We start from the raw sequence: 25,614 nt of genomic DNA on the forward strand, positions 1-25,614 counted from the left end.
ATATTCTTCAATAGCCTCATAAATTTATTGCCCAGTCAATAACGGTACGACCATTTCTATCAATGCTGCATTTACAGATACTCAAATGGCTTCTAATATGTATTCGCTTCGGTTTAATTACATGGAGGTCTATCTGGGCTAGTCCACTATTCAGACATCCCATCATCACCTTCATATCTTTTGATATAGTACCACTCATACATGACGATTCGCAACCCTGAAGGCACAGAGAACACGTTTCAACTGATCAAGTGCCTAGGTTCTGAGCCTCGCACATTTTCGGATAGAGTCGTCCTTTCGCTAGTAGCTCTTCGTGAGTTCCGGACTCAGCAATCTTGCCCCCTTCAAAGACACATATAACATCCGCGTGGCGAATAGTCGACAAGCGATGGGCAACCGCAATTGTGATTCTGTCCCCTTGAGAAGCCGCCTCATTCAGCGCATCCTGGACAATTCTCTCTGACCGAGTGTCCAATGCGCTCGTCGCTTCATCTAAGAGGAGCAAACGTGGATTCCGGAGCAAAGCTCTGGCAATAGCTATGCGTTGACGTTGCCCACCAGAAAGCTGTAACCCGTTGGTTCCACAGAGAGTCATAAGGCCATCAGGTAGAGAAGAGATAAATTCCCACACGTTGGCAGCCCGACAGGCAGCCTCAATATCACTATCAGGAACCGCTGACGCGCAACCAGTCGATGTACCCATGGAGACGTTTTCGCGAATGGTTCCGGGATAGAGGGTGGGCTCTTGCTGAACAAGTGCCACTTGGCCTCGGTACAGCCACGGGTTCATGCGGTCCAATGTAAGGGCATCAACTTTGATGTGGCCAGCTATTGGATCGTAAAAGCGTTCGAGCATGCTGATCATAGTACTTTTTCCACAGCCAGATGCTCCAACGAACGCAACAAATTGACCTTTTTTTATCTGTAAAAATATTAGCAACAAATAACAGCATCTTCATGGTACCGATTTGGTAGGTTAAAGGACATGAATGAAGATAGCAGGAGTTGAGCTGGCATACATGAAGGTCAACGCCACGTAGTACACGAGCGTGGGGTCTCATTGGATAAGAGAATTGCAGGTTTTCCAAGTGCATAGACTTGAAGTCGCCAGGGCCAATGTCGTGGTTTTCTTCGGTCTCTCGAATGGTGGGCTGAAGCTCTTCAAGCCAAAAGATGTAATTGGCCGCATGAGTTGCCTTTGTCATGCCTGGGTAGCCGTTAGCAACCTGTCTTTACCTCCCACATATGCCTGGGATGCATCTTACTGCTTGAAAAGCCAAAAAGGATTGAAGCTTGCTGGCCAGAAAAGAACACACTTAGAAAGCTTATGTAGAAGTTGGTCTGGCTCAAATCTCCGAATGAGACAAGCCGGCATCCATACCTATATCGAGATAATCCAATGGTTAGCATCAAGCCATGATAGAACCGAGAACAAGAACAAAGACGACAGATAAACATACCAGAAGCCAAGTGCCAGGAATGAGTATTCGACAGTCTGAGTGAATGCAAAAGGAAGCATTATGAAAAGCACTGGCTTCGTGGACGTGGCAATCGCTCGGTCAAGTTCCTGGGTGTATCGCTCCAAAACAGACGTCTCAATTGCCAAAGAAGACACAGTCCGGATGGCATTCACAGCCTCCGAGGCAATGGATGCACTCTTGGAAAATAGTTTCGAAATCTTGTGATCCATTGCAGCCTCCATTCTGATGCGAGCGTAACCGGAAATAAGCATCGGTGGAAGTCCTGCTAAGACAATGACAAGACCAAGCTTCCATGCGTATACAAGTGATAAGATAGAGCATGACAATACACCAACAATTGCAACCAGTATCAAAGCAACATTGAACCCCATAAGCTCAAACACAGCCTGCGGATAAGAGTCGGCACGGCTGGTCAGCGCCCCTGTAGTGTTTTCGGTGCGATCAAAGAATTGCAAATCTTGCTTCATCATATCGTTAACGACTTGCTTCCGGTATTTGTAGTTCATTGTCTTGATGAGTTAGCTAGCCCAAGGTATACTCATATGTCACCGAAGCAGACTTACCTGTGCGACGATGTTTGATGTCCACCCGATAACAAAATAGACGACAAAAGATCCAAGTCCGAGAACTAAAAACATGAGAGCGAAAAAGTTCCCTTTCGTCCGCATGGCTGCACCTGTGAAATGAAATACGTCGATGAACTTTGACATCAAAATAGCTTGACCAGGATACGAAGCAGCTACAATTCGGTTAGTTTCAGTCTGCGGGAATTGGACTTCAGGATGCCAGCCTCACCTCCTGTCAAGCAAGCCAGAATCAGAATTGCAAAAGTCCAATTAAGCTCTGGAGTTGATTTCGTCAATCGCCAGACTGTTTGAAGAAGCCCCAATCTTTTCCAATTGTCAAAATCATCCCGACTCTGTTGCTTCTCCAAAGCCGACCTCGTGAGGGTCGAGTATCGGGTCAATTCACCAGTCAGTGTAACATGATCTCCTTTGTCTATTTCATCCTGACTATTTGAGACATCTTCATCCTGTGTGGCCACAGAAAGATCCTGAGCCCGCACCAGCCGTGTATAGGCGCCATTCGATTCCAAAAGGGCGTCATGCGTACCTTGCTCAAGAATACGGCCATTCTCCATGACGACGATATTATCAGCATCTCTTATAGTAGCTAGTTTGTGTGCAATGGTGATTGTTGTGCGTCCCTTCGAAACATTGTTTAGTGCCCGTTGAACGACTTCCTCGGCATGAGGATCAAGTGCACTGGTTGCCTCATCCAAAAGAAGAATTCGTGGCTGGGAAACAATGCTGCGAGCAATTGCAACACGTTGCTTTTGACCACCGGATAATAGACCACCTCTCTCCCCAATGACGGTATCGTACCCATTGGGAAGTTCAGTGATGAAATCATGGGCAAAAGCAATTTTAGCAGCGTCCTGTATCCGGGCCAGCTTCTCGATTGGGGGTTCATTTTCCCATGGCGTACCGACAAGGCCATTGGCAATGTTCTCTGCAACTGAGCCGGCAAATAAAACGGGCTCCTGCTGAACAAGTCTCACCTGCTGACGCAACCATTTCAGGTTGAACAGCTCGATAGGCTGACCATCAAGCTTGATTGTTCCCGACGAAGGATTATACCATCGTTCAATCAGGCCAACTATAGTGCTCTTGCCAGACCCACTGGCTCCGACCAGTGCAGTTGTCTTCCCCGCAGGGATACGCAGTGAGAAGTCTTTCAACACATTGACGTCGGGGCGTGTAGGGTACGCGAACGAGACGTTACCAAAATCGAGATGGCCCATCACGTCCGTCAGTTTTTCTCCGGACTCGTGGAATGGATCGATCGTCGACTCTCGGTCCATGAGCTGGAATAGCTCTGACGCCGCAGAGGCAGCCCGGACGAATTCAATCATATGAGGCATTATAGATGTCAAGCTTGTAGCTGCCACAATCACAGACATGAGCACACTGCGATTATCATGATTAGCATTGCCAGTTATCAAAGGATAAAGATCCAACAAACATGAAAACATCCCCAGCTTCCTCCACCTCCCCAGTGGATATCATTTTTATACCCTGCCAAAAGCACAGGCCAAATCCTGCAAATATGATGGTGTACTCCGTGGCAAATAAACAGCCAAAAAGTGGAGATTTCTTATTTCCAAGCTTTCTCGAAGCTTGCAAGAACTTGTCAAAGTCACCTAGCAGTTGGCTCTGAAGCCCGAAAGCTTGCACCGTCCGAGAGCTGCCCAAAATACTCTCTGCAAAAGCTCCAGCCTGGGCCTGAACTTTGAGGACTTTTGTTTCAATCGAAGCTTCAATTGTGGAGCTGATTCCCATGGCCAGAAGCATTGTTGGGGCAATACAGCAGCAAATGAGGGTCAGCTTCCATTGAGTGACAAATGCTAACACGAAGGCCGAGATAAAAGCGGACAGGCCCTGGATGACAAGCCCCAGCTTTTCTGATATTCCACCCTGAATAAGTCGTCCGTTTGAGGTAGCCTGCATTGCAATTGATCCACTAGTACCGGCATCAAAGAAAGCAATTTCCTGGCTCAGTCCTGCTTTCAAGTACGCGCGGCGAATATTTCGTATGATCCGGTATGCAGCAAATGTAAACAGTGTGCTGTATCCATAGGTGAGGAAGAAACGACAAAGACCAATGACGAAGAAATAAAGACTATCTTTATATTAGTTCTTTCTGTCGATCTAGATTGAGCTCCTTGCACATACCTGAGTCTGCTGGCTTCGCTTCGGAACTTCGAAGCCTCCGAATCACCCGACGAGTAGTCAGTGGTGAGTGTGATGAACTGGCCAAACACTAGATTGACAAGAGCCATGCCCACACCGGAACCTAGTGCGCAGGCAGTGCCAATAGCTTGCATGGTATAGTCCTTAGACGAGCCATATTGAAAGATCCTCTGCTTGGTGTTAGGCTATCAGTCTGCGATGAGCCAAGAGTTTTCCTACCAGATAACCACCAAATGCACCTATTTCCTTCCCAGGCTCCTGGTCCTTGGATTCCTGTTTCTCGGACTCTTGCTCCATTGTCGATATTCGTCCGATTCCCGCTTAGGCGAATATAGAGCCAGTTGGTCTCTAATTGGACTTTTCTTCAATTGATACACTGTGTGAAGAAAACAGAAGACAATTATGAGCCATTTAATCGAGATCTCACACTCCTTTTAAGATTCCCATGGTCATACTTGGCGGGTCTCATCCAAGAGGCAGTAAGATTCTCTCGGGGTCCGCGGGCCCCGATATAAATCAGCGTGTTGAAGACATTTTCGAGTATTTTTTTATTGTATTAGGAATGAGAGGGGCACTAGACACAAATAGTTTCATAAATGGAGTATTTATAAATTAATAACCGTGAATCATCAACATCATTGGCCGTAAGAGGTAGCATCATGATTCCCCGAGGTCGAATGTCCAAAATGACCAAATCCGCAATGGGCGGAGTCTAAACCCTTTTTGGAAAGAATCCATGTTTTTGGAAAGAAATGCCAAGACACTTCTCTTCTGACTTCCACTTATCCATTTTCTAGGATATGCTGGACAATGCCGGAACTGGCGCGGTCAATTCCTCGCTCATGGACCTCGACTTTGAAACTTCCTAAATCCTCATTCCCTCCACGCGTATCGCCTGTCGATTGGACAAAATACCTGAAACGATGCACCGATGATCTCTACGCCTGGCAACGCCGCGAAAGGCCCGCCGAACAACCATTCGTCCTACACGATGGTCCACCGTATGCGAATGGCGACCTCCATGTTGGTCATGCGCTCAACAAGATCTTAAAAGATATCATCTGTCGCGTACAATTGGGTCGTGGGAAGAGGGTGCGGTACGTGCCAGGCTGGGACTGCCATGGACTTCCGATCGAGCTTAAAGCGCTCCAAGGCCTGCGCGATGAGGATATTGCAAGTGGACCAGTCAGTGCGGCGGTTATTCGCACGACCGCACGGAAATTGGCAAGACACACCGTGAAGGAGCAGATGAAAGGGTTCCGTAGCTTCGCGGTCATGGCCGACTGGGAGAACCACTGGAAGACCATGGACAAACAATTCGAGATGCGACAATTGGGTATCTTCCGGGAAATGGTGGACCGGGGACTCATCTACAGAAAGTTCAAGCCGGTTTACTGGTCACCTTCAACGGGTACCGCTCTTGCGGAAGCAGAACTAGAATACAAGGAGGATCATATCTCGACGGCTGCTCTGGTTAAGTTCCCTCTCGTCGATATCCCGTCGCATCTCTCTAAGAATCCTCTTCTCCATGGAAAGGATCTGAGTGCCGTGATTTGGACCACTACCCCCTGGACGCTGCCAGCCAATGCTGCCATTGCAGTCAGCGAGTCTTTGGAATACGCTATCGTTCTGTCGGAAAAACATGGTTATCTTCTTATCGCTCAATCCCGGTTTGAATATCTTCAGAATATGCTGAAAGAAGAACTCTCTGTCATTGTGCCGTCTATTTTGGGGTCCGAGCTAGCCGAACAAACTACATATCGACCACTATTCAAAGGGCCTGAAGCCCGCCCGCAGCCCATCTTCGCTGCGGACTTCGTTACTGCGGATTCTGGCTCTGGTATGGTTCACTGCGCGCCTGGTCATGGAATGGACGACTACGAAGCATGCCTTGCGCGTGGCATACCTGTGTTCGCTCCCGTTAACGATGAGGGCAAATTCACAGATAAAGCCATGCCTCTCGATCCTACACGTTTAGCCGGAAAGCCTGTCTTGGGAGAAGGTAACACCGCAGTATTGGAATGGGTCGAATCGTGTGATCAGTTGCTTGCCCAACATAAGTACGAGCACAAGTACCCTTATGACTGGCGCTCAAAGCTTCCGATCATTGTTCGGGCTACCGAACAGTGGTTTGCCGATGTTGCCGATATCCGCAGTAGTGCTCTTCGAGCGTTGGAAGATGTCCGGTTCGTCCCTGAGACTGGAAAGCAGCGACTGGAGAACTTTGTGAAAAACCGGAGTGAATGGTGTATCTCGCGCCAGCGCGCGTGGGGTGTTCCTATTCCTGCAATCTATCACCGGAGCACTGGAGAGGCCGTCTTGACTAAAGATAGTGTTTCACATATCATGGCCATGATTGAAGAGCGCGGAATCGATGCTTGGTGGACTGACAGTGCGGATGATGCTGCATGGATTCCTCCGTCCTTGCGGGACGAGGCTGGAGCGGGGTATCGACGTGGAACGGACACTATGGACGTTTGGTTTGACAGTGGCACCAGCTGGGCAGAGATCGATATTCCTATCGAAGGACGGAGTCATCCAGCGGACGTGTATCTCGAAGGTACTGATCAGCACCGTGGCTGGTTTCAATCCGGGCTTCTCACCTATATCTCGCACCAGCTCGGCTCGAGTCAATTCCCTACGCCTCGTGCGCCATTCAAGAACCTCATCACTCACGGGTTCACCCTAGATGAACATGGGCGGAAAATGAGCAAGTCGATTGGTAACGTGCTCTACCCGCAGACCATCATGGATGGAACTCTACTGCCTCCTCTTAAACCTCGCAAAGGCAAAGGAAAGAAGCAACCCGAGAGCCAAGAACCTATGTACGACGCTCTTGGCCCGGATGCACTTCGCATGTGGGCGGCGAGCAGTGACTACACGCGCGACGTGGTGATTGGAAAACAGGTACTTCAGACTGTCAACACCAGTCTCCACAAGTTCCGTGTCACCTTCAAGTTACTGCTAGGTGCCCTTGCCGATTTCCGTCCTGAGAACGTTGTCCCATACGGGGAGCTGCAGCTAGTCGATCGAATTGCACTCAAGCATCTCTCAGATATGGTACTCACGTCTCAGAAGGCATGTGCCAACTTCGAGTTCTACAAGGCCGTGAACACGATGAACCGGTGGGCCAACCTCGAGTTTTCTGCTTTCTACATGGAGGCGATCAAGGATCGACTGTACACCCTTGGTGAGGACAGCACAAGTCGCCGGGCCGCACAAACGACCTTATTCTACATCTACAATTATCTTCAAGAGGTGCTAGCTCCCATCACACCAGTCCTTGTGGAAGAAACTTGGGAACATACTCCCGAGTCTATCCGCACTCAATCTGAGCATCCCCTGCAACGTATTATTTCCGCCCCGGCCCCGGAGTGGCAGGATTTAGCCCTGGACACCAGCTACCAGGAGCTGACGGTGGTCCACTCCGCTATCAAGAACTTGCAGGAGCAAGCCCGCAGTAAAAAGCAGCTTGGCTCCTCCCTGCAATCCTTTGTTCACATTGTGCTCCCTAACAACTCTGGATTATTCCAACAGTATCTGTCAGAGCTCCCTGATCTCTTTGTTGTGTCTTCCATTACTCTCTCCTCTCACAGTGAAGCACTCCCGACCGACATTCAGGATGCTGACTGGCAATATGAGGAGACATTTGAGCTTGATGGTCAGTCAGGCAAAGTGTATGTTTACGCGCCACAGGCGTCCAAATGCCCACGATGCTGGCGGTATGCCATTCCGGAACCAGTGGCGATTGAAAATTCGATCTGCGACCGATGTGATACAGTGATACAGGCAAACGCCTAGATCACTGTGTGTATAAGTCTACTATGTACTGTACTTTGTATATTATATTAAAACATCTCCATTGGGTATAACAGCCAATTTACCAACTGCAGTGTAACATTTTAACCAAATATCTCAATATTTTCTAAATATAAATTCATTAATACATTAATACATTAATACATTAATACATTAATACATTAATACATTAATATATTTATCCAAGATCTCATATGTAGTGACTGGAAATGGTATAAATTGGCTATGACGACAGTATTTCTGTCAATGACGGTTGTCCCAATCATCCCTGAAATCCTGCTTTTTAACAGTTATAGTCTCCTCTTTGATCTTCTTTTGATCTTACTTTTCCATCTTCTTTTCATATTTCTCAAATTCAGTATGATTCAATCTTTTGATTTTACTCCAACGGCACCTGCCACTACATCTTCAGTGGCACCTATTCCCACTGTAATTCCGGGATCTGAAGTCTACCAAGAACTTCATGATGTGGGTAAACGGACTCTCTGGTATGTGAACATTTGAATTTCATACATTTAAAATGCTCAATTCTAAACATTCTATAGGGTTGTCACTGTGTTGATGGGCATCTCCTCGCTAGTGTTCTATACTCTGGCCGCTCGTGCTCCTCTGGTAAGTTCATCTCTCTATATCCTTATACAATATCTAACAATCTATCCAGCCGAAACGAATCTTCCACATTCTAACCTCCCTAATAACCACCATCTCCTTCATTATCTACCTTGCCCTTTCCACGGGCCAAGGTATAACAACCAAACATGCCAGTATCCACGAACCCCACAAACATGTTCCAGATACACATACAGACTATATCCGTCAGGTCTTATGGCTACGCTTTGTAAACTGGGCATTAACAACACCCCTGTTGTTCATCAACTTCGCCCTTCTATCCGGTCTACCAGGCGCAAACCTACTCATCGGCATTGTCGCCCACCTGATCATGTTAACAACGGCTCTATTCGGCATATTTGCAGGCCACGGCCGCGAGCGCTGGGTCTGGCTGACTCTCTCGTGTATTTCCTACCTGGTTGTGATCCACCATGTAGGTTTCCACGCGCAGCGAGCAGCAAAGAGCAAGGATGCCCAGATAAGACGGTTCTTCGGGTCTATTTCTGGGTCTGCAATTGCCATGCTAGCACTGTTCCCTATGTGAGTTTTCCTTTAGAACATTTCTTGAATCCGTCTGTGGCGAGTGCTAATGGTGAATAGTGCCCTCGCGGCTGGTTCTCTTGCGCTTAAGCTGAGCGTTGATACAGAGACCGTTCTCTTTGCTATACAGGATGTTTTTACCCAAGGTGTTCTTGGATACTGGCTTCTGTTGGCTCATGACAGCACGTCTGGAATGTGAGTTTTAACCTGAACGTCTATATAAGGACGACATGCTAATTACTACAGTGCGCTGTATATGGAAGGATTCTGGTCGCATGGTGTCGGCAATGAAGGAGCTATCCGTATCGCCGATGAAGAGGGTGCGTAAGGGATTCACATTTCACTTCACATTCAGATTGAAATTTAGGAGATACGAAATACGTTCTTTATCTTAGTTAGTTGATTTTCAGATGTCTCTTACTTGCGGGTCAGTTTCACCTTTCTCTCAGTTTCATTGAGGCTTCTACTGTAAGGTGTGATCATGATGATATTACTCGATCCTACTATTATTTACTCTACATATGAAACAAGAATGACTTGAACAATTGGTTTTTTTTGTTTTCTTTTTTTCTTTTTTTTTTTTTTTTTTTTTTACACAACCGAATATGATATTTCCCTGGCGGCCGCTCACCAGAGCCCCCTGGGGAAGGCTCTGGTGAGCGTGCCGCCGCCGACGGACACGGACACAGCCCGTTCACATCCTCGAGGCCCCCAGGCCTCTCACCGCTGCGGTGAGCTCAGCCAGTGCCTCCTCGCCGAGCTCCACCACGGAGCCGGCCTCGGAAGGCCCGTCCGCACCCCGGGCCACTCCGTACTCGTTCGAGTGGCGAACTCGAACGTCTCGCTGGGAGCGAGGCAGCCAGAAACCGCAGTCGATGCAGTTCTTCTTAAAGTGAACCTCTTCGAGGTTCCGGAACCACATCCCGAAGGCGTCTCCGTCCACAGCGAAGCCGGTCAAGGTGAGACGCTTGACCGGGAGGTAGGGGGGGACCGGGAAACCAGTGCTCAGGGCAAGCACCTTTGCTGCCTCAATGCAGCGCTTGTCGAGGTACTCGCCGTACCCGATCCGGTCCCGGATCTTTCCGCTGCCTTCCTGCCCACTATAAATCAGTCCAGTTAGCATATATCACTTTGGACTCACATCACTCTCAGTTGGTATAACTTACTAGTACACGGGCGAGGCACAGGACTTGACGCTCATTACCCATCCTTTCTTGATGAGCTTCCATCCACTTGGCCCAAGTGGATGGTTAATCTCCAAGCCAACTGCCATCTCCAGCTCCAGGGTGGTCAGCTGGGGGTTCATCCACACAGTCTTCCAGATGATGGGTTGGTATGACTTCATCATACCAGTCAACTTGAGCTCACGCAGGCCACGGAACTCAGCCAAGGGTCGCATCTGCTCCACCGAGAGGATGGTGATGATGACCCCATCCTCTGGCTTCTTGGTGGAGTGGTCGGTTGCCTGGTCATCTGTGGCGGACTCATAGAAGGCCTCCATGGCCTTGTCGATCAGCTTTGCCGCCTTGGGAGCGGTCACTTCCATGATCACCTCGTGATCTGGGTATCGAGGGGCATCGAAGATGGGAAGATCTTCCTTTCTAATCATACTGGGACTATGAATGTCCCAGTCACGCACGGCAGCCTTACCTTTCACGTACTTGTCATTGGCAGTGGCTTGCTCGGCAGCTGACTCCTTCAGGGCAGGAGCATTGGCCTCAATGGTAGCATCGGACTTGGTGATATCAGTCCCGGCGGTGGCCTCGTTAGTCGTCGGGTGGTCATTGGTGATCAGCTCATTGGTAGCATACTCACAGCTAACATCAGTCTCACCAGTGGTCTTGCCAACAAACTGGTCACTAGAGGAACCCTCGATGTCGAAGTCCATCGTGATGGTATTTCTGGTAGCAGAGATAAAGTCAGGATCGGTAGTAAGAGTCTGGAGGACCATAGTGACTTCCTCAGTCATGGTACCTTCATCAATAGTTGGGTCGTCGTGGAGATCGATATCTCTCTCGGGGCGGGCCTTGACTCTCTCGGGGTGGGTCTTGATAGCATCGAAAAACATATTTAGTTCCAGGACCGACTTAGATCGGGGGATGTCATCCCAAGAGCCGCCTCTATTGAGGCAGGCCATCAAGTTGATGCGAGAACTGTGACTTACTGAGTGGGGAGGGGTCTCAGTTTCGGCATGAGTATCACTCTCTCGATCAAGCCACTCTTGGAAGCTGGCTTTGCTAAGAAAACCAGGAGCCATTGTAGCAAAAGGCTGAGAGCCCTTGGGAGAACCGGGGGCGCTGGGGGCGCTGGGGGGTACAATGTCCATATTGGTAGCAGAAGGTCCTCTGTAGAGGGTACGAAAGGCGGGACGGGGTGTTTTGGGCATGGGAGGAATAGGAGACTCAGGGGGTTCTGGGGGAAGGAAAGTGGAAGGAGATAGGACGGATGGACGGGTATGCTTCTCAACTTGAATAAGTCCCGAAGTCGATGCTAGGATCGGGCCTCGGCGCTTGAGACTGAGAGTTTTAAAGGAAGGCAGCTTTGGAAGATGCAAGCTACCTTTCTTTGAACCTTTCTGACTCTTGTCGGGTGAATTTGCGGCATCAGTCCCGGCGGGGGAAGGATGAATGATACCTCGAAGTCGGAGACTATTGAAAGAAGCAAGCTGAGAGAGTTGGAAGCGACTTTTCTTTGGACTCTGTCTTGCTTCACTCTTGGTTGGACTCTTCTCAGGAGAGTTTGTGACTGCAGTATGAACGGCATTCTTGGAAGGTGACTGAACAGTGCTCTGAGGCAATTGATCAGTTGGTCCCGTGACTAGGGCTAAATGATAAGCATTAGTATGGATATAAACAGACATTATGTTTGAACGATCCAAATTGAATAAAACATACCTTGGGTCTCACGTTTGGCAAGTTGCTCAGCGTATCTCGTAGCATCTTCCCAGAACTGTACGCCCAGCAGACTATCATTCCACTGCTTGTACATATCAGCCTCGTACATGTTGTCCATGATGAGTTAGGATGATAATAATGAGAATAATGAAAGGAATTGGATAGAAGAGATGATTAAGAGATGATCAAGAGATGAGCAAGAGATGAGCAAGAGATGAACAAAGGATGACAGGAGAGGAAGAGAGGAAGAGAGTAAGAGAGGAAGTGGGACGGGTTGAAGGAAGAGGTACTTCCCACGAGACCAGTTCAAGCGCTGCCTAGTCGCATAACGCCCTCGCGAGGTAGATACCATTCTCGCGAATTCACATCGAGGTCTCCGGTTCAACTCGTGCGCTGGTCATTATGTTTAATTTCCCAAGGAACTTACAGATTCTGACAAACCTGATGATGAGGCACAGCAGGTTTCTGCTTCGACGAGGTCGGTAGAGCCTCTATGCCTAGATGACAATATTCTGGTAACCTGGATGTTCTGGGATGTATAACCCACTACTCTCCCCGGGACCATACTCATAGGAACTGTTGTTTAGATTGAGACATACATAGTAAACCCCTTTAGCTCTGATAAGAGCTGCCCTGCTCAGAATTCCCTATTTAGGCGGTTACATCACGATGCTTTTTCCCCAACACATATGAAATTGTCCATCAGGAAGGATCAGGATACTTCAAGTAGAGATTGATACTACCCTTGGCATTATCAGAAAGGTAGGCGGACGATAACAGCCGGGGTGAGACTGGTCGTAGTGAACGAGTATTAGAGCCAGATGTGAGGTTATCCACAACAGTGCCGAGGGTCTCGAACTGGTTGGGAAGTGCTGCGGAGGTACTTCAGGATCCAAGATTATTTGATCTGATGGTGAATTGTGGTCGTCTTTAACAAGGCTGCATCGTTCATCGAGGCTTTTGAATCCCTAGTTTGTTGGCATTAGCTGGATGTGCAGATTGTGAAGATATACCCCTAATGACATGTCATGATTGGTGAATAGAGATTATACATTGGAATCGAAGTCTTTCCGATAACATATAGAAGGGATTGTGCTCTGAGATGAAGACGGGACGATTTAATGTTAACCCTAATTGACTTCTGACTTGCCAAGAATGACACCTCACAGATGTAAATTGCCGATGCAGTTTGATACTCCTTTTATCTGCATACAGTATGCATGTATCATAAATTTTGATTCGGGCTACATTCAGCTGTCAATGGAGTTTGATCCTGTGGTTTTCTCTGTTCCCATTGCAATTGGGGGATCTTCTACTCCATATGTTCCAGCAAACAAAAGAATGAACAGCTTTGAGCTAGTAATGGAAAAATTGGCTTCTGGAATTTGTAAACGCCATAAAGGAAAGTAAATTCACGGTTTTACTGTGATGTTTCGATCTTGAGATTTGCCTTTGCTTGCAATTCCTCCATGGTAGGCTTTCTGGCCCACACGCGATTCCTAAAATCTATCAGCCCTGGAAAAGCTCATGCAAGTTGGAAGAAAACTTACGCAGGTTCATAAGCGTGAATATGCGGATTTTTCAGCTCTGTGCGCACTTTAGCCAGAAATACCTGTACCTCCTCCTTTGTCCACGGCTCCGGCTCCCCATAATGAGTGAGTAGCCACATCACCCAACCTTCTAGAGCGGCATTCCAATGGGCCCATTGAAGATGTCCAGCCTCCTTCAATGTGTTATCCCTAGCCCAAGGTCCTATTGGAATTTTGTACTTGACCTCATGCACATCCACAAACCCTGCTTCCTCGATTGCGCTGCGCATCGTTTCATGGGTTCTAAGTGACCGTCCAGCTCGCTCAGAGCATCTAATGAACATGTCACCCCATCCAGATAGCTGATGTTCTTTCTTCAAGGTACCGTCATCACTGTAGACTCGCACGTCTAATTCCATTTGTTCGATCCACCCACCAGGCTCTAGAGCGCTGTGAAATAGAAAAATAAATTAGGGCAAGGTTTCTCGAACGGTCAATTAATCAGGAACAAAACTCACTCATAGGCCTGCTTGTATAGCTTCTGCCATCCCTCGGGAGAGAATGCGCCATACATTAGGCGCATATGAATAAAATCAAATGGCTCTCTCCATGTCCACTCACGAAGCACATCATCTACCTCGAATAGGCAATTCGGGGGCATCCATGTCACGGGTGGAGGGAATATATCCACTCCGCGGACGGTAGCTAATTGGTTTCAGTCAAAAGAATAAAAGAAGTTAAAATCAAGAAATTTTAGTACCTCGCGGATATCGATCAGCAACGTCACTAATGATTTGTTAGAGGTTTTTTTTTTTTTGAAAGAATTTGCTCGCTGACTTACATTGCCCAACTTCCTTGACCAGTTCCGATGTCTAAAATATTCTATATTGCGTGGTTAGCGGAACCTTTCAGTGGATCTCTTCGGTATATGTTTACCTTGGGTGAATTGCCGATAGGGGCACGGAAAAGCGGATTTTGCTGATTGTGATCTAGCACGAGAAACATCATATGGCTGAGGTTGTTAATATCACAGCCCTTCTAGATAGTAATGGGATGTAGTTTACCCAATTTCAAATGCCTCGAATTGTTGATCATCCGAAGGACCCCTTGATACGTTACTTTATGAAAAACAACCCTTGTTGTATCCCAACTAACCAGTAGTCATCTTCTTTAATAGCCTGGTATCTATATATCCAGTCAGTCTTAGGATGCGATCTCAGACTAAAAGTAGACTGACCTTCGACCGTTTTCCAGTCGTCCCCTCGCAATTGAGGACGAGATTGAGGTGGTATCCCTACTAGAGTGAGAATTCTCATAGAGGTATGATCTGAAGTGGCACTAACGAATGAAGGCCATGTTCCCCATAACCATTGACCATAGAGTAGAAATCAGGATCCTAGACCAGAGGTTAGATATGTCCTGACCCAAATTATAGATCACACTTACTACCGCAATGTCCAATTTTTCAGCCATCTCTTCTTCTCTTTTGCTCCTTTTCCGTTGAATGAAAGGTGAAATTGTCGGAAAGGGATATCCCACTTGAACCGTTTAACTAAGTAAGCCACAATCATCCCGTTGAATATAACCGAATTACCAAGGTAGGTTGGGTACATATTGTACCCACAAAAAAAAGTACTAGCGGAAGTACTGTAGGATACATAAGTACTATCCCACTCAGCTTCATTTACAGTACAACATAAACAAATTCGATATATTTCGATGGAGACTGTCATTTAGTTAAATAAGCAACTCCCATTCTATTAGGGAGTAGAAGGAATTCTAATATAGACTATGCATAATCACTGTTTATGAAGTATTAATCCTGCCTAGGTGTCGAACGGGTAGTCTGAAACACTGTGAGTGTTCCTATTAGTTGAATCCCAAGATCGCCTTTTTAGTAGACGAAAACCACTATTCCCTCCGATGATCCACATGAAAAACGCAAACGGGATCTCGCAGTCTCCAACAGACTTGTCCAATGCGGCCTAGGGAGATACTGGAGAGCATGTGGACGAACTGGATGACAGGGTCGATCATGCGAGCCAGAAGAGTGAGATGGCATGGGCCCGCTAGTTCAAGCAAGGGGGAAACGGCGCTATTCTTCGAATTTCACCCAGGGCTTGTTTGGGTTTAGGCGCACTGGACAGGGTAGGAGAGTTGGGAGGGGAAGGAGAGGAGAGCACCAATATCGACTATAGTTTCTCATCGATAGATGATTTCATTGATAGGGGAGAAGATACTGGGAATAAATGCTACACCACATCGTCGGTCCTGAAGCCCTATATCCCTATTTGTATTCGTATCGAGATCAGTCCAGACAGGGCTGCCTACGTACCTTGGCACATGATGGGATAAGCCTCATCGAAGAGATAAAAGACAGAATATTTCAACGAAAGATAGACACAGAAATTACCCGGAAACAAATCATTCGGATAGGCATGTCAACACCCAGACCTTGTAGACGGAGTAGCCATGTTCGCATCAGCAGATGTGATATTATGAATCTTGTTGCGTTTTCGCAGCAATATAATATGAGATGTTTCTATCTAGTGCATTAGCGAGACGAATAATTTCAATTCATCACTTATCTGGAAGAAATATCAGTGCAGGCCATCAGGCTATAAATGGCCTTGCAAAGCTCTGTTAGTTCGAGTAAAAAGAGTGCTTCATTGAGTCTCTATCGAATTCAAGAGTCTAGACTGTTACAGCATTTTACTAGGTGTGGTTGTTATAAGAATTCCCCGTTTGTACCTTTTGAGGTCAGTCCAATCTTCTCCTCTTCGCCGGAAAGCTCGCATGTATACATGACAAACCTGCTAAGAATTCACTGGTTATCATGGTGGTCAAACACTTGACCCAGATCAGATTGTGTTTTTCTCAGGTCCTTAGAGCGCTACCCTATCAAGATCCAGTAAACAGAGACCAGAACCCTGGAGACATGATTGAACTTCTAAGATGGAATGAAACGGCATGAGATGAAGAGGAATTCGCATGGATGGTTAAGCCTAATTTAGGAACTCTACAAGCTATACCTTTGAAATGATGTGAGAAATGTAGAATATGTATCTTCTTGACATCTTAGACGTCTTTCTGGGTACATTTTTAGAATATTCTTGGTGCTCACAGTAAACTCGGGATACAGAGACAAATGTACTTCGAATATATATCTTCAACACAGTATACTGCATCACTTTGATAGTTCCGGTGTGGCCCAATGTGAATGTATCAAGCATGTGGGAGCTTTCATATAAGAGCATCTTCAGGGTCATGTATGATATCCGTTGGCCTGATGCCAGACATAACAGCCTGGACCCCAGACTGGTGTTCATGGCGAATTTAGCTGCCTGGAAAACCTATGCACGCATGTCATGAATATTGCAGCACTACACATCGAAGGTGCTCGCCTGAACCAAAGCTTGATACATCATTCTCACATCTGAGATCGAAACCTACCAAGCGAATAGCTACTGTATACAACTACTGCTCAAGAGAACAATCTGGCTGGCAAATGGCCCGTGGACTTCGCTATTTTGTGTCCCTCCCCATGATAAATACATCAAGAGCGGCGCAGAGATGTCTCTCGCACACACGAACCATCTTTTAATCACCAAGCACAGAAGGAGAAGTTTTTAAAAGAAACCCATTGGAATTGTCGAACAAAAATCATGCATCATCCATAACCTAGTACTTCTTGCCCTGGCGGAGGACATCACCGAACTCCTCCAGAGGGCTACGGATGAGCTTATTCTCGGCCCACAGGTTGGGGGTGAGGAAACCGTAGGTGTTGACGACAGCGACGAAGGTGGCCTTGAGGGTGTTCTCGAGGGTCTTGGTGGAGCCGGAAGAGGAGGTGTAAGCGTCCTGGACACCGGCGAGCTGGAGCAGACGCTTGACAGCGGGGGAAGCGACAAGGCCGGTACCGCGGGGGGCGGGAATGAGCTGTAATCAATTAGAAACCATCTCTTTGAATTACTGGTCCTCCAAAAAAAGGACCTAGGTCAAAAATGACCACTGTACAAAACTTACACGGACGGAGACGGAACCACACTTTCCACTCTGCTTGACGGGCAGAGAGTGAGGCTCACCAAGGTTGGTACCCCAGTAACCGCGACGGACGGGGAGGACAGCGAGCTTGGCGATGGTGATAGCGGCACGGATAGCGGTGGCGACTTCCTTGGAGGTCTTGATTCCGAGACCGATGTGACCCTCGGAGTCACCGATGAGGACGATAGCCTTGAAACGGGTACGCTGACCGGCACGGGTCTGCTTCTGGACGGGCTTGATCTGTAGGTTGATATTGACGTTAGTTTCTGGTCTGTTTTCGATGTATTCGGTTTCCGCTCGAGCTTCCACTGCGCAATTGCATTCAATTGTCGCATTCCAGTCGATTCCCGCTCAATCCTCCAAATTCAAAAAGTGTTGTGTCGATCCGTACCTTCATAACCTCATCCTTGAGCTTGGGCAGGAAGAAGTCGACAATCTGGTACTCCTTGACGGGCAGAGAGTGAAGGTAGATCTGCTCCATGGAAGTGATCTTGCCGGCCTTGACGAGACGGCCGAGCTTGGTGACGGGCTGCCACTCCTTCTCCTCCTGCTTGGGGCCACGACGGCCGCGACGGCCACCACGGCCACCACGGCCACGGTCACCACCGCGCTCACCACCACGGTCGCCGCGCGAACCGAAACCACCACGTCCACGGGGAGCAGCGTCAGCCATATTTTATGTTGTTATGGGAAGCGACGGGGAGGGTTGTCGGTTTTGAGTTGGTCGTCGAGATTCACGGCGCTGAGCACTGTTTGCCCGAAATTTGCGCGGGTGGGCTAAGCGAGCGGGCAGCCCTAGTGGAGACCCTATGCCCTAAATTCCTGATCGGGGAAGTGGCACGTGCACTTAAGGTTTCCAGGGCGGTATCACCTGACGGGGCCCAGAAGTAGATCGATTGATCATCTTGTTTTTTTTTTTTGAGAGACATTGACTCTGTGGAAGAAAGAGTACATTTATATTATATTAATTTTTCAAGTTATTAACTACAACAGTATACAACAATATAATATCTTTAGAAAATTAAATTGAGTCCTCGTAATATTGTGATTCTTCCCCATACGTCACACCAAAATCTGCTTCGGGCGGATGCACTTCCTATTTGGGCTATGCGACAGGTCAATCTTGACTCCGCAATTTCAAGATCGTTCCCCCAGTTGCCCCTTCAAATAGTATTTCAGCGTCTTCCCTCTGGCTTGTTTTTATTCATTCTTTGCATTCTGCTTTGATTATTCCGTCTTGCATCTTTCATAACCACTCAATCGCAGTTATGTTGCGCTGGTAAGTCTCCCCGGCTCACCTCCTTGAATCGAAGCTCAAAACATCTTCAACCAGGTACCAGTCCAAGTTGGCAAAGAAGCCCATCCTCACCGCAAGCATCACCAGCGCAGTACGATCCCCTCATTTCCTCTTCCATTGGACCAACTCCTGATTCTTGTTACAACAGTTCCTATTCGGCAGCGGTGATGTTCTAGCACAGCAAGCTGTTGACCGGAAAGGTCTCGAGAAACACGACTTTGCCCGCACTGGGCGCATGGCTTTATACGGTGGAGGTATGTGTTTTTAAACCTCGAGTTTGCGATACATCGCTGATCTGTATTTTCCTTTCAGCCGTCTTCGGTCCAGTCGCCACTACCTGGTTCGGCATTCTTCAGCGTCATGTCGTTCTCAAGGGCGCCGCATCCACCACCGTCGCTCGTGTTGCCGCCGATCAAATCTTCTTTGCACCGATTCAACTCACCTGTTTCCTGTCTTCAATGGCCATTATGGAAGGTGTTGATCCCGTGGAAAGGTGGCACGCTGCCTTTGCTCCCGCTTATAAGGCCAACCTGATGGTCTGGCCCTTTGTACAAGGTGTCAACTTTACATTTGTTCCGCTAGAGCTGCGCTTGTTGTTTGTCAACGTTATCAGTTTAGGTGAGTACCCTGCTTTCCAAGTATTGATCATAGTTACTAACCACTGAATAGGCTGGAACTGCTTCCTTAGCTTGATGAACAGCGGCGAGGAATTATAATTCCAGGGCATGATTTGAGATACCCTTGAAGTTTTCATCAGCTATTCTGAGCATTTTCATATTGGCGCTCCATTATACGGTAATTCTTTGGGTTGGGTCCTCAGGCATCGGGAAGATTTTTATTCATATTTTCCATGTATAACTCTGTATAACTCTGTATAACATAAATCTGAATCTGAATATTCAACCCAAAATAAATTATAATAAACCGAAAATGATAGAATTAGAAGTGCAAAGTGAAGATGGGATATATATGGATGGGTGTGATATTTGATTATGTTACGGAAGAACCCAAAGAGGCAAGGCAAGTTTTTGTGGCTCGAACTTCAAAACTTCACTCTTTACAGTCAATTGTCGCCTACCTCCACTCTCATCTCACACTGCCTGGAGCAGACTATTACTGCTAACTCGATCCAGGCTTGGATTCCTCTTACCTTCTTTGTGTGAAAAAGCCCCCCCCGATTTGCGCTTTCCCTGAAATTCTCGCCCCTCCGACTTTCCAACTTTCCGACTCGATCGTCTCCCCCTCCACATCCTATTCACTATGGCTACCGTCGCAGAAAATGGTACCCCGGCTGTTGCCGATGAGAACTCCGCTCCTGTCACCGAGACTCAGACTAGTGATGCTGTCACTGTCTTCCACAACCCCGATGACTTCAACGTGAAGCACCCTCTTATGCACGAATGGACTTTGTGGTTCACCAAGCCCCCCAGTGGCAAGGTAGGAGACACCAGTTGGATACTTCGATATCAGCATGCTTACCAAGGGAAATTAGGGCGACAACTGGAACGATCTCCTTAAGGAGGTGGTTACCTTCAGCTCCGTTGAAGAATTCTGGGGCATCTATGTATGTCCAATCCAAAGTCTCCCCCGATCAAAGATCATACTAACCTCGATCGCTAATAGAACAACATCACGCCGACCTCCGAACTTGGCCTGAAGGCCGACTACCACCTCTTCAAGAAGGGTGTACGACCCGAGTGGGAGGACCCCCAAAACAAGCACGGTGGAAAGTGGTCATACCAGTTCAAGGACAAGCGCTCCGTCCCCATTGACGAACTCTGGCTGCATGCGCAGCTGGCCGCGATTGGTGAGACCCTCGAGAATGACGACGACAACGAAGTTATGGGAGTGGTTGTGAACGTGCGCAAGGGCTTCTACCGTGTCGGTCTATGGACACGCACAGTCGGCAAGAGCATTCAGGGCGATAAGAACACCCGTACACAGGCGCAGGGCAAGGAGATCCTCGAGGCAATTGGCCAACGGTTCAAGGATGTGCTGCGACTCAACTTGGCGGATGTGGTGGAGTTCTCTGGCCACACCGACAGTGCACACAGCGGCAGCACGCGCGCGAAGGCCAAGTACACCGTTTAAAAGGGGTTGATTGATATGGTGATGTGCAGACGAGAATGAAAAACGAAAAGGGGACGGGTGGCGATGCGCAGATTTCACGATAACGGACGACACGAATCGAGGGGACTCGACTCGATGTGTGGTGCTGGGAAACTGGGAGTGATTCACATAGGGACCGAGGTCCCCCCTTTTATGCCCCGCTGCATAGTTCTACAGGGACGATCTGATTGCTTGCGACTTGTATCTTACTCTACCAAACACATTTTACGAGGCTTATGCCGTGGTTGAGGTTGAGGTCCTGCCAGTATGATGGTATTTTTCTTACATTATTCTATACAAATATGACCTGTTCATGGATACATTCTACATTTGGCGTTTGGTCGGTTTTGAGGTCAAAGCACCTAGAGCTGTTGATTTTGGATGACGATTGGCCTCGTATATATCAGTAGGTGTAGTTCACCCCGAGGTCAGCAGGCTAAATTTCTAAGCCCGGTCTCATACATATTTGTTTCTTGTCTCATTTTATCATGAGTTAGAAGGCCTTGAGAGCTTCTATAATTTGGATAGAATCGAGTCTTCCATTCCATACATGCAATGATCCTGCCTTAAAGATATTCTTCGGGCCTTTGGAATAGCAGATGCCTACCCAGAGGGTGTGGTCTTGGGTCCGCAATTATGGTCATAGATTTTTTAGTAGTATGCAGGGATGCTGGTTCGAATAAGCGAACAGGAGTTGAAGGTCTCGAATATCTGCGGATTTACACCGCATTTACATTCTCGATATAAAACCACCAGCTGCGATTGATCAAGGTCAAAGGAACTGCCAAACTTTTCTCACCCGACGAAGATATTGAAAACTCAATTCTTGCGCAATTCACTGACTACCTTTCGCCGGAAGTTCGTGCAATCACTGTCGACGATGACGGGCTTCTTACTGGAGTTTCCACAGATCCGAGAGAGGATGATGGGTTCTTTGCTGGGTATATCCCTTTCTCGCTCTGTCCATCACTCGCAGATTGCTCTACACTATACTTCTCTCAACTTCAGAAGCTCGATCGGCTTGGGCCAGGTGTCGATCTCTTATCGCATGATGGTCAGAGGCTCGCATTCAAATCCAACCCTTTAGGCATGCCTTGATAATTACAAATGGCCTGGAAGGAGATGAATCTACTTAGCAAATTGCCACTACATCCTAGTATAGTACCGTTTGGTCGTATTATTCTCGAAGATGTGGAGTCTCGAGTGATTGGATATATAATCAAGTATATCCCGGGTGGGACCATAGTAGATGCCGATCTGAAAAGGCCATTTCGATTCGAATGGTTACGACAACTTACCCAGGTGGTAGATTTCCTGAACCAAGGATTAGGGATCATGCATCAAGATATTGTACCTCGAAATCTACTCGTCGATCCCGAAACAGACCAGATCCTTCTCTTTGATTTTGATTGGGCGGCTAATGGAGAGGAATACCTACTAGATGGCCGGGACGATGTGTCTAGTCTAGTGTTGCTTTCATGCTATACGAAATCATCACAAACGATCACGTTTTACGGGTATTCCTCACTGGGAGCGAAACTTGGATATGGCGTAGACTATCGAATGGACTTGTCACCGGGGACTAGACTCTGAGCTGTCAAAGCGCCGCAATTTCGTGAATGAATGGATAGAAACAAAAACCGACAGGCCTATGGAACGATATCTCAATGCACCCAAGCGACTTACATGGCCGAGTCACCCAACTCCTCTAGACTATAGCGTGCCCTTTAAAATGGGTCGGACAAAGGAAGGAGAGATTAATTGGCAAACAGGTGTACGTACGAGAAAAATTGCACCGGAGAAGGGACAATACTGCTTCCAATGGCAACGGCCACCACGAAGCAGGCTGTTGAAGAAAGCCAAATCACCGTATACCTAAGTAATAGCTCATTGAAAGGTTGCTCAGCTTGAGTCTGAACCAACCATCAGATAGTGGAAAGTACGAAATGAGAATATATGAAAAGCTTGTGAAAATCCCATACTTACCTACAAGGTTCAAATGTTGTCTTCCATGGATTATTCTGAGGTGTCTTTATACCAATGTATGTAAAAGTTGCAAGCCCATGGATATATATCTACCACATGGGGCTAAGCGAGGGACTTATATACAGTTATCTAAGAGGTTACTCATCGAACGCTCGTATAGATCATCGACTGTCTTATTCATTTCCTAAGCTCGCTCTATTACATGATATCTCCGTATTCACAGGACCTAGAATAGTAGCAAAGAGAAGATGAAAATAGAATGGGCTTGACAGAAAACAAATTACCATATTAATACTCCGTAGTCTGGACCGAATTTGCAAAGGGGGCCAATAGTGGAAATTACTAAAATGGCCCCAGGATTCTGGAGTATAGTAAACGACAATGGTAAAAAGCTGAACGGAACCTCGTGACTTAGTATTTCAAGGCTCTAGGGCTTCCAGGGCCAAAGAAGAAAGTGTTCGAGAGTGCTTTGTCTTCAAATCAACTCCTTCCTAAACTTGAGAGTATTGTACACCAGAGAGAACAAAGGCGTCCAATTATCTTGCAGAAAGCTACCTCGTATAATATAGCCAATAGGATACTGTTTCTAGAGAGGTAAGTAAGGTATGGAGTACTTCTGCGAGAAAAACCCCTGGTCAGCACAGTATTATTCATATCTTTCCTTGCAAGTCTCTGGGGATAAGCCCAGAAACAAATCTCCCAGATACAATCGCCTTCCCTCGAGGCTCATGGATAATTATTCTCTCAACACCAATATACAGCATCCGAGGCACTGTACAGATATAATCCACGGCGATAATTCACCCACGGAGATCTACGGAGATCCACTGAGGTACTCTGAGTGGCTGCTGGTGTCGCAATACATTAAAGCTCCCAGCGCCCTTCGATACATAATTTTGAGAGGCCGACATCGCAAGATGTTGGACCGGTCGTATTGGCCCAGCGAGAGAGAGTAGCGGTCCTGCCTAGTTCCAGCCGTAACGGTATGAACTGTGGCTTGGAGAATTGAGATATGAAGAGAACTAACAAATTGGTAAGTAAACCCGAGCTGATGAGAAGAGTAAGACAATATAGCCTTATAAGGGCTTCTCAAGAACAGATACGGGACTTGGATACATATTTCAGTTGCCGATGTCGGGGGGGGGTTGCCAATATCTTGGGAGAAATATAAAAGTCTTGGTGAAACTCACAAGACGCTTGGCAGTTAAGCCCCCAAGCCTACCATTTTGGTATCATTTCAGTGTTGATAAGCCCTTGGTGGACCGAGAGCTTAGCGTTCAGAAGCGAAGTCGGAGTCCGAAGGGCGTATGCCATGACTCTTGGTGTTTCTTGGTGTTGTCTTGGGGTTATTTATTGGCGGTATGCCCTGCAGTCATCTCTGATCCTTCCTCCTTTTTTTCTTTTCTTTTCTTCTTCTTCCCTTCACTACTCAAAAATTGATCTGAGATTTGTGAATAATTTTCTACCATGAACATACTAATGACCAATACTAACAGAAACTCTCCCCTTATCATCTGTGGGCTTGGCAGGCACCAAACACCAGATCCACCGTCGCTTCGACTCTACACTTACGAGAGAAAAATTACCCCAGAACCAAGAACAGACCAGACCAGACCAGATCAGGATTGGAATGGAAAATGATTTCTTTCGGGTTATTGCTTCAAATGGCATATGGCTCCATCTCCTGACGGGGAAACACCAAACAAGGTGCCGGATAAGCGGGTAGCTTGGAGCTTTTGAGACATTCGAAACTCGCAAAAGGAGGGGAAGAAAGGCCCCAACGTTACATCTGGAAAGAAGACCGAGATGGTGGGTTATTGGCTTTGAACTCAGGAATTCTTCAAAGCGCACATCCGAAAACGAATATGCCCTAACCTCGGATGCCTCCGAAGTACAACTTATGCACCTTTGCCCAGGCCATACAACATATACAGATCTCGGTCAATCAGTTCCCGAATATATCCCGATTTGCAAGCGGAGCATGGACTGGATTCCGGAAAGAAAGAAAAAAGAAAAAAAAAGATATTTGCCCTCGTGGCGAATTCAACCGGAAACATCCTCAACTGGGAAATTTTCAAGCTTCACCGGCAATATCCGACTGCAATACTCGATATGATTCGATGAAAAAAAAAAGCAAAAGTGGACTCGGACTAGAATCCCCCAGATGCCAAAAAGTTCACACAATTCTTGATTGATCCAATCTGAGTCAACCCACCCAATACTCGGCATTTCATTGCTTGACATTTTGTTCATTTCCGTGCCGTGTGGTTACATTCGTGGGTCAATTCATCTCGAGTTCAACCATTCGTCGTTAGACGATAAACACCGCCGATCACATCCACGGTCGAGCTATGAACAATGGCCAATATCCGTTCAATAACCGACCTCCTCGGATGAGCTTTAGTGGCATCGCATGGCGGCAAAATGTTCAAATTGATTTATTTCTTTTTTTTCTATTTTTTTTTCTTGAGATAACACAATTCATGGTCCCACTCGGCCTCGGATGTTGGGTAAATGAAAAATTGCATATTTAGTATTAATCACACGCCCTTT

General features: G+C 47.2%; 7 protein-coding genes across 7 annotated transcripts; 3 read left to right on the forward strand and 4 right to left on the reverse strand.

Annotated features, from left to right (window-relative positions):
- Positions 1-247: 247 nt before the first annotated feature.
- Positions 248-4,531, reverse strand: PGRI_091850 (ABC transporter ATP-binding protein; the record flags this gene model as incomplete). Its single annotated transcript, XM_040796898.1, has 9 exons — positions 248-922; positions 1,020-1,207; positions 1,266-1,381; positions 1,461-1,990; positions 2,045-2,220; positions 2,277-3,451; positions 3,507-4,163; positions 4,217-4,404; positions 4,454-4,531. The coding sequence occupies 9 exons, from the start codon at positions 4,529-4,531 to the stop codon at positions 248-250; spliced, it is 3,783 nt and encodes a 1,260-aa protein (XP_040650328.1).
- Positions 4,532-5,044: 513 nt separating this feature from the next.
- PGRI_091860 (isoleucine--tRNA ligase ISM1) lies at positions 5,045-9,530 on the forward strand (the record flags this gene model as incomplete). The annotated part of the gene is made up of 6 exons (XM_040796899.1): positions 5,045-7,911; positions 8,350-8,541; positions 8,599-8,665; positions 8,715-9,202; positions 9,263-9,397; positions 9,449-9,530. The coding sequence occupies 6 exons, from the start codon at positions 5,045-5,047 to the stop codon at positions 9,528-9,530; spliced, it is 3,831 nt and encodes a 1,276-aa protein (XP_040650329.1).
- Positions 9,531-9,896: 366 nt separating this feature from the next.
- On the reverse strand, positions 9,897-12,214 carry PGRI_091870 (uncharacterized protein; the record flags this gene model as incomplete). Its single annotated transcript, XM_040796900.1, has 3 exons — positions 9,897-10,302; positions 10,369-12,025; positions 12,097-12,214. 3 exons carry the CDS (start codon positions 12,212-12,214, stop codon positions 9,897-9,899), a joined length of 2,181 nt encoding a protein of 726 aa, XP_040650330.1.
- A 1,302-nt stretch (positions 12,215-13,516) lies between these two features.
- PGRI_091880 (class I SAM-dependent methyltransferase) lies at positions 13,517-15,098 on the reverse strand (the record flags this gene model as incomplete). The annotated part of the gene is made up of 11 exons (XM_040796901.1): positions 13,517-13,595; positions 13,647-14,075; positions 14,144-14,330; positions 14,386-14,411; positions 14,467-14,507; positions 14,562-14,637; positions 14,690-14,731; positions 14,781-14,810; positions 14,863-14,919; positions 14,969-15,021; positions 15,072-15,098. 11 exons carry the CDS (start codon positions 15,096-15,098, stop codon positions 13,517-13,519), a joined length of 1,047 nt encoding a protein of 348 aa, XP_040650331.1.
- Positions 15,099-17,306: 2,208 nt separating this feature from the next.
- PGRI_091890 (40S ribosomal protein uS5) lies at positions 17,307-18,342 on the reverse strand (the record flags this gene model as incomplete). Its single annotated transcript, XM_040796902.1, has 3 exons — positions 17,307-17,564; positions 17,652-17,909; positions 18,061-18,342. 3 exons carry the CDS (start codon positions 18,340-18,342, stop codon positions 17,307-17,309), a joined length of 798 nt encoding a protein of 265 aa, XP_040650332.1.
- Positions 18,343-18,937: 595 nt separating this feature from the next.
- On the forward strand, positions 18,938-19,682 carry PGRI_091900 (Mpv17/PMP22 family protein; the record flags this gene model as incomplete). Its single annotated transcript, XM_040796903.1, has 5 exons — positions 18,938-18,948; positions 19,003-19,057; positions 19,115-19,220; positions 19,279-19,584; positions 19,636-19,682. The coding sequence occupies 5 exons, from the start codon at positions 18,938-18,940 to the stop codon at positions 19,680-19,682; spliced, it is 525 nt and encodes a 174-aa protein (XP_040650333.1).
- Positions 19,683-20,226: 544 nt separating this feature from the next.
- Positions 20,227-21,057, forward strand: PGRI_091910 (eukaryotic translation initiation factor 4E; the record flags this gene model as incomplete). Its single annotated transcript, XM_040796904.1, has 3 exons — positions 20,227-20,403; positions 20,459-20,530; positions 20,590-21,057. The coding sequence occupies 3 exons, from the start codon at positions 20,227-20,229 to the stop codon at positions 21,055-21,057; spliced, it is 717 nt and encodes a 238-aa protein (XP_040650334.1).
- Between the last annotated feature and the right edge of the window lie 4,557 nt (positions 21,058-25,614).

Source organism: Penicillium griseofulvum (genome assembly GCF_001561935.1).
Source record: "Penicillium griseofulvum strain PG3 chromosome Unknown contig_13, whole genome shotgun sequence".
NCBI classification, from domain to species: Eukaryota; Fungi; Ascomycota; class Eurotiomycetes; order Eurotiales; family Aspergillaceae; genus Penicillium; species Penicillium griseofulvum.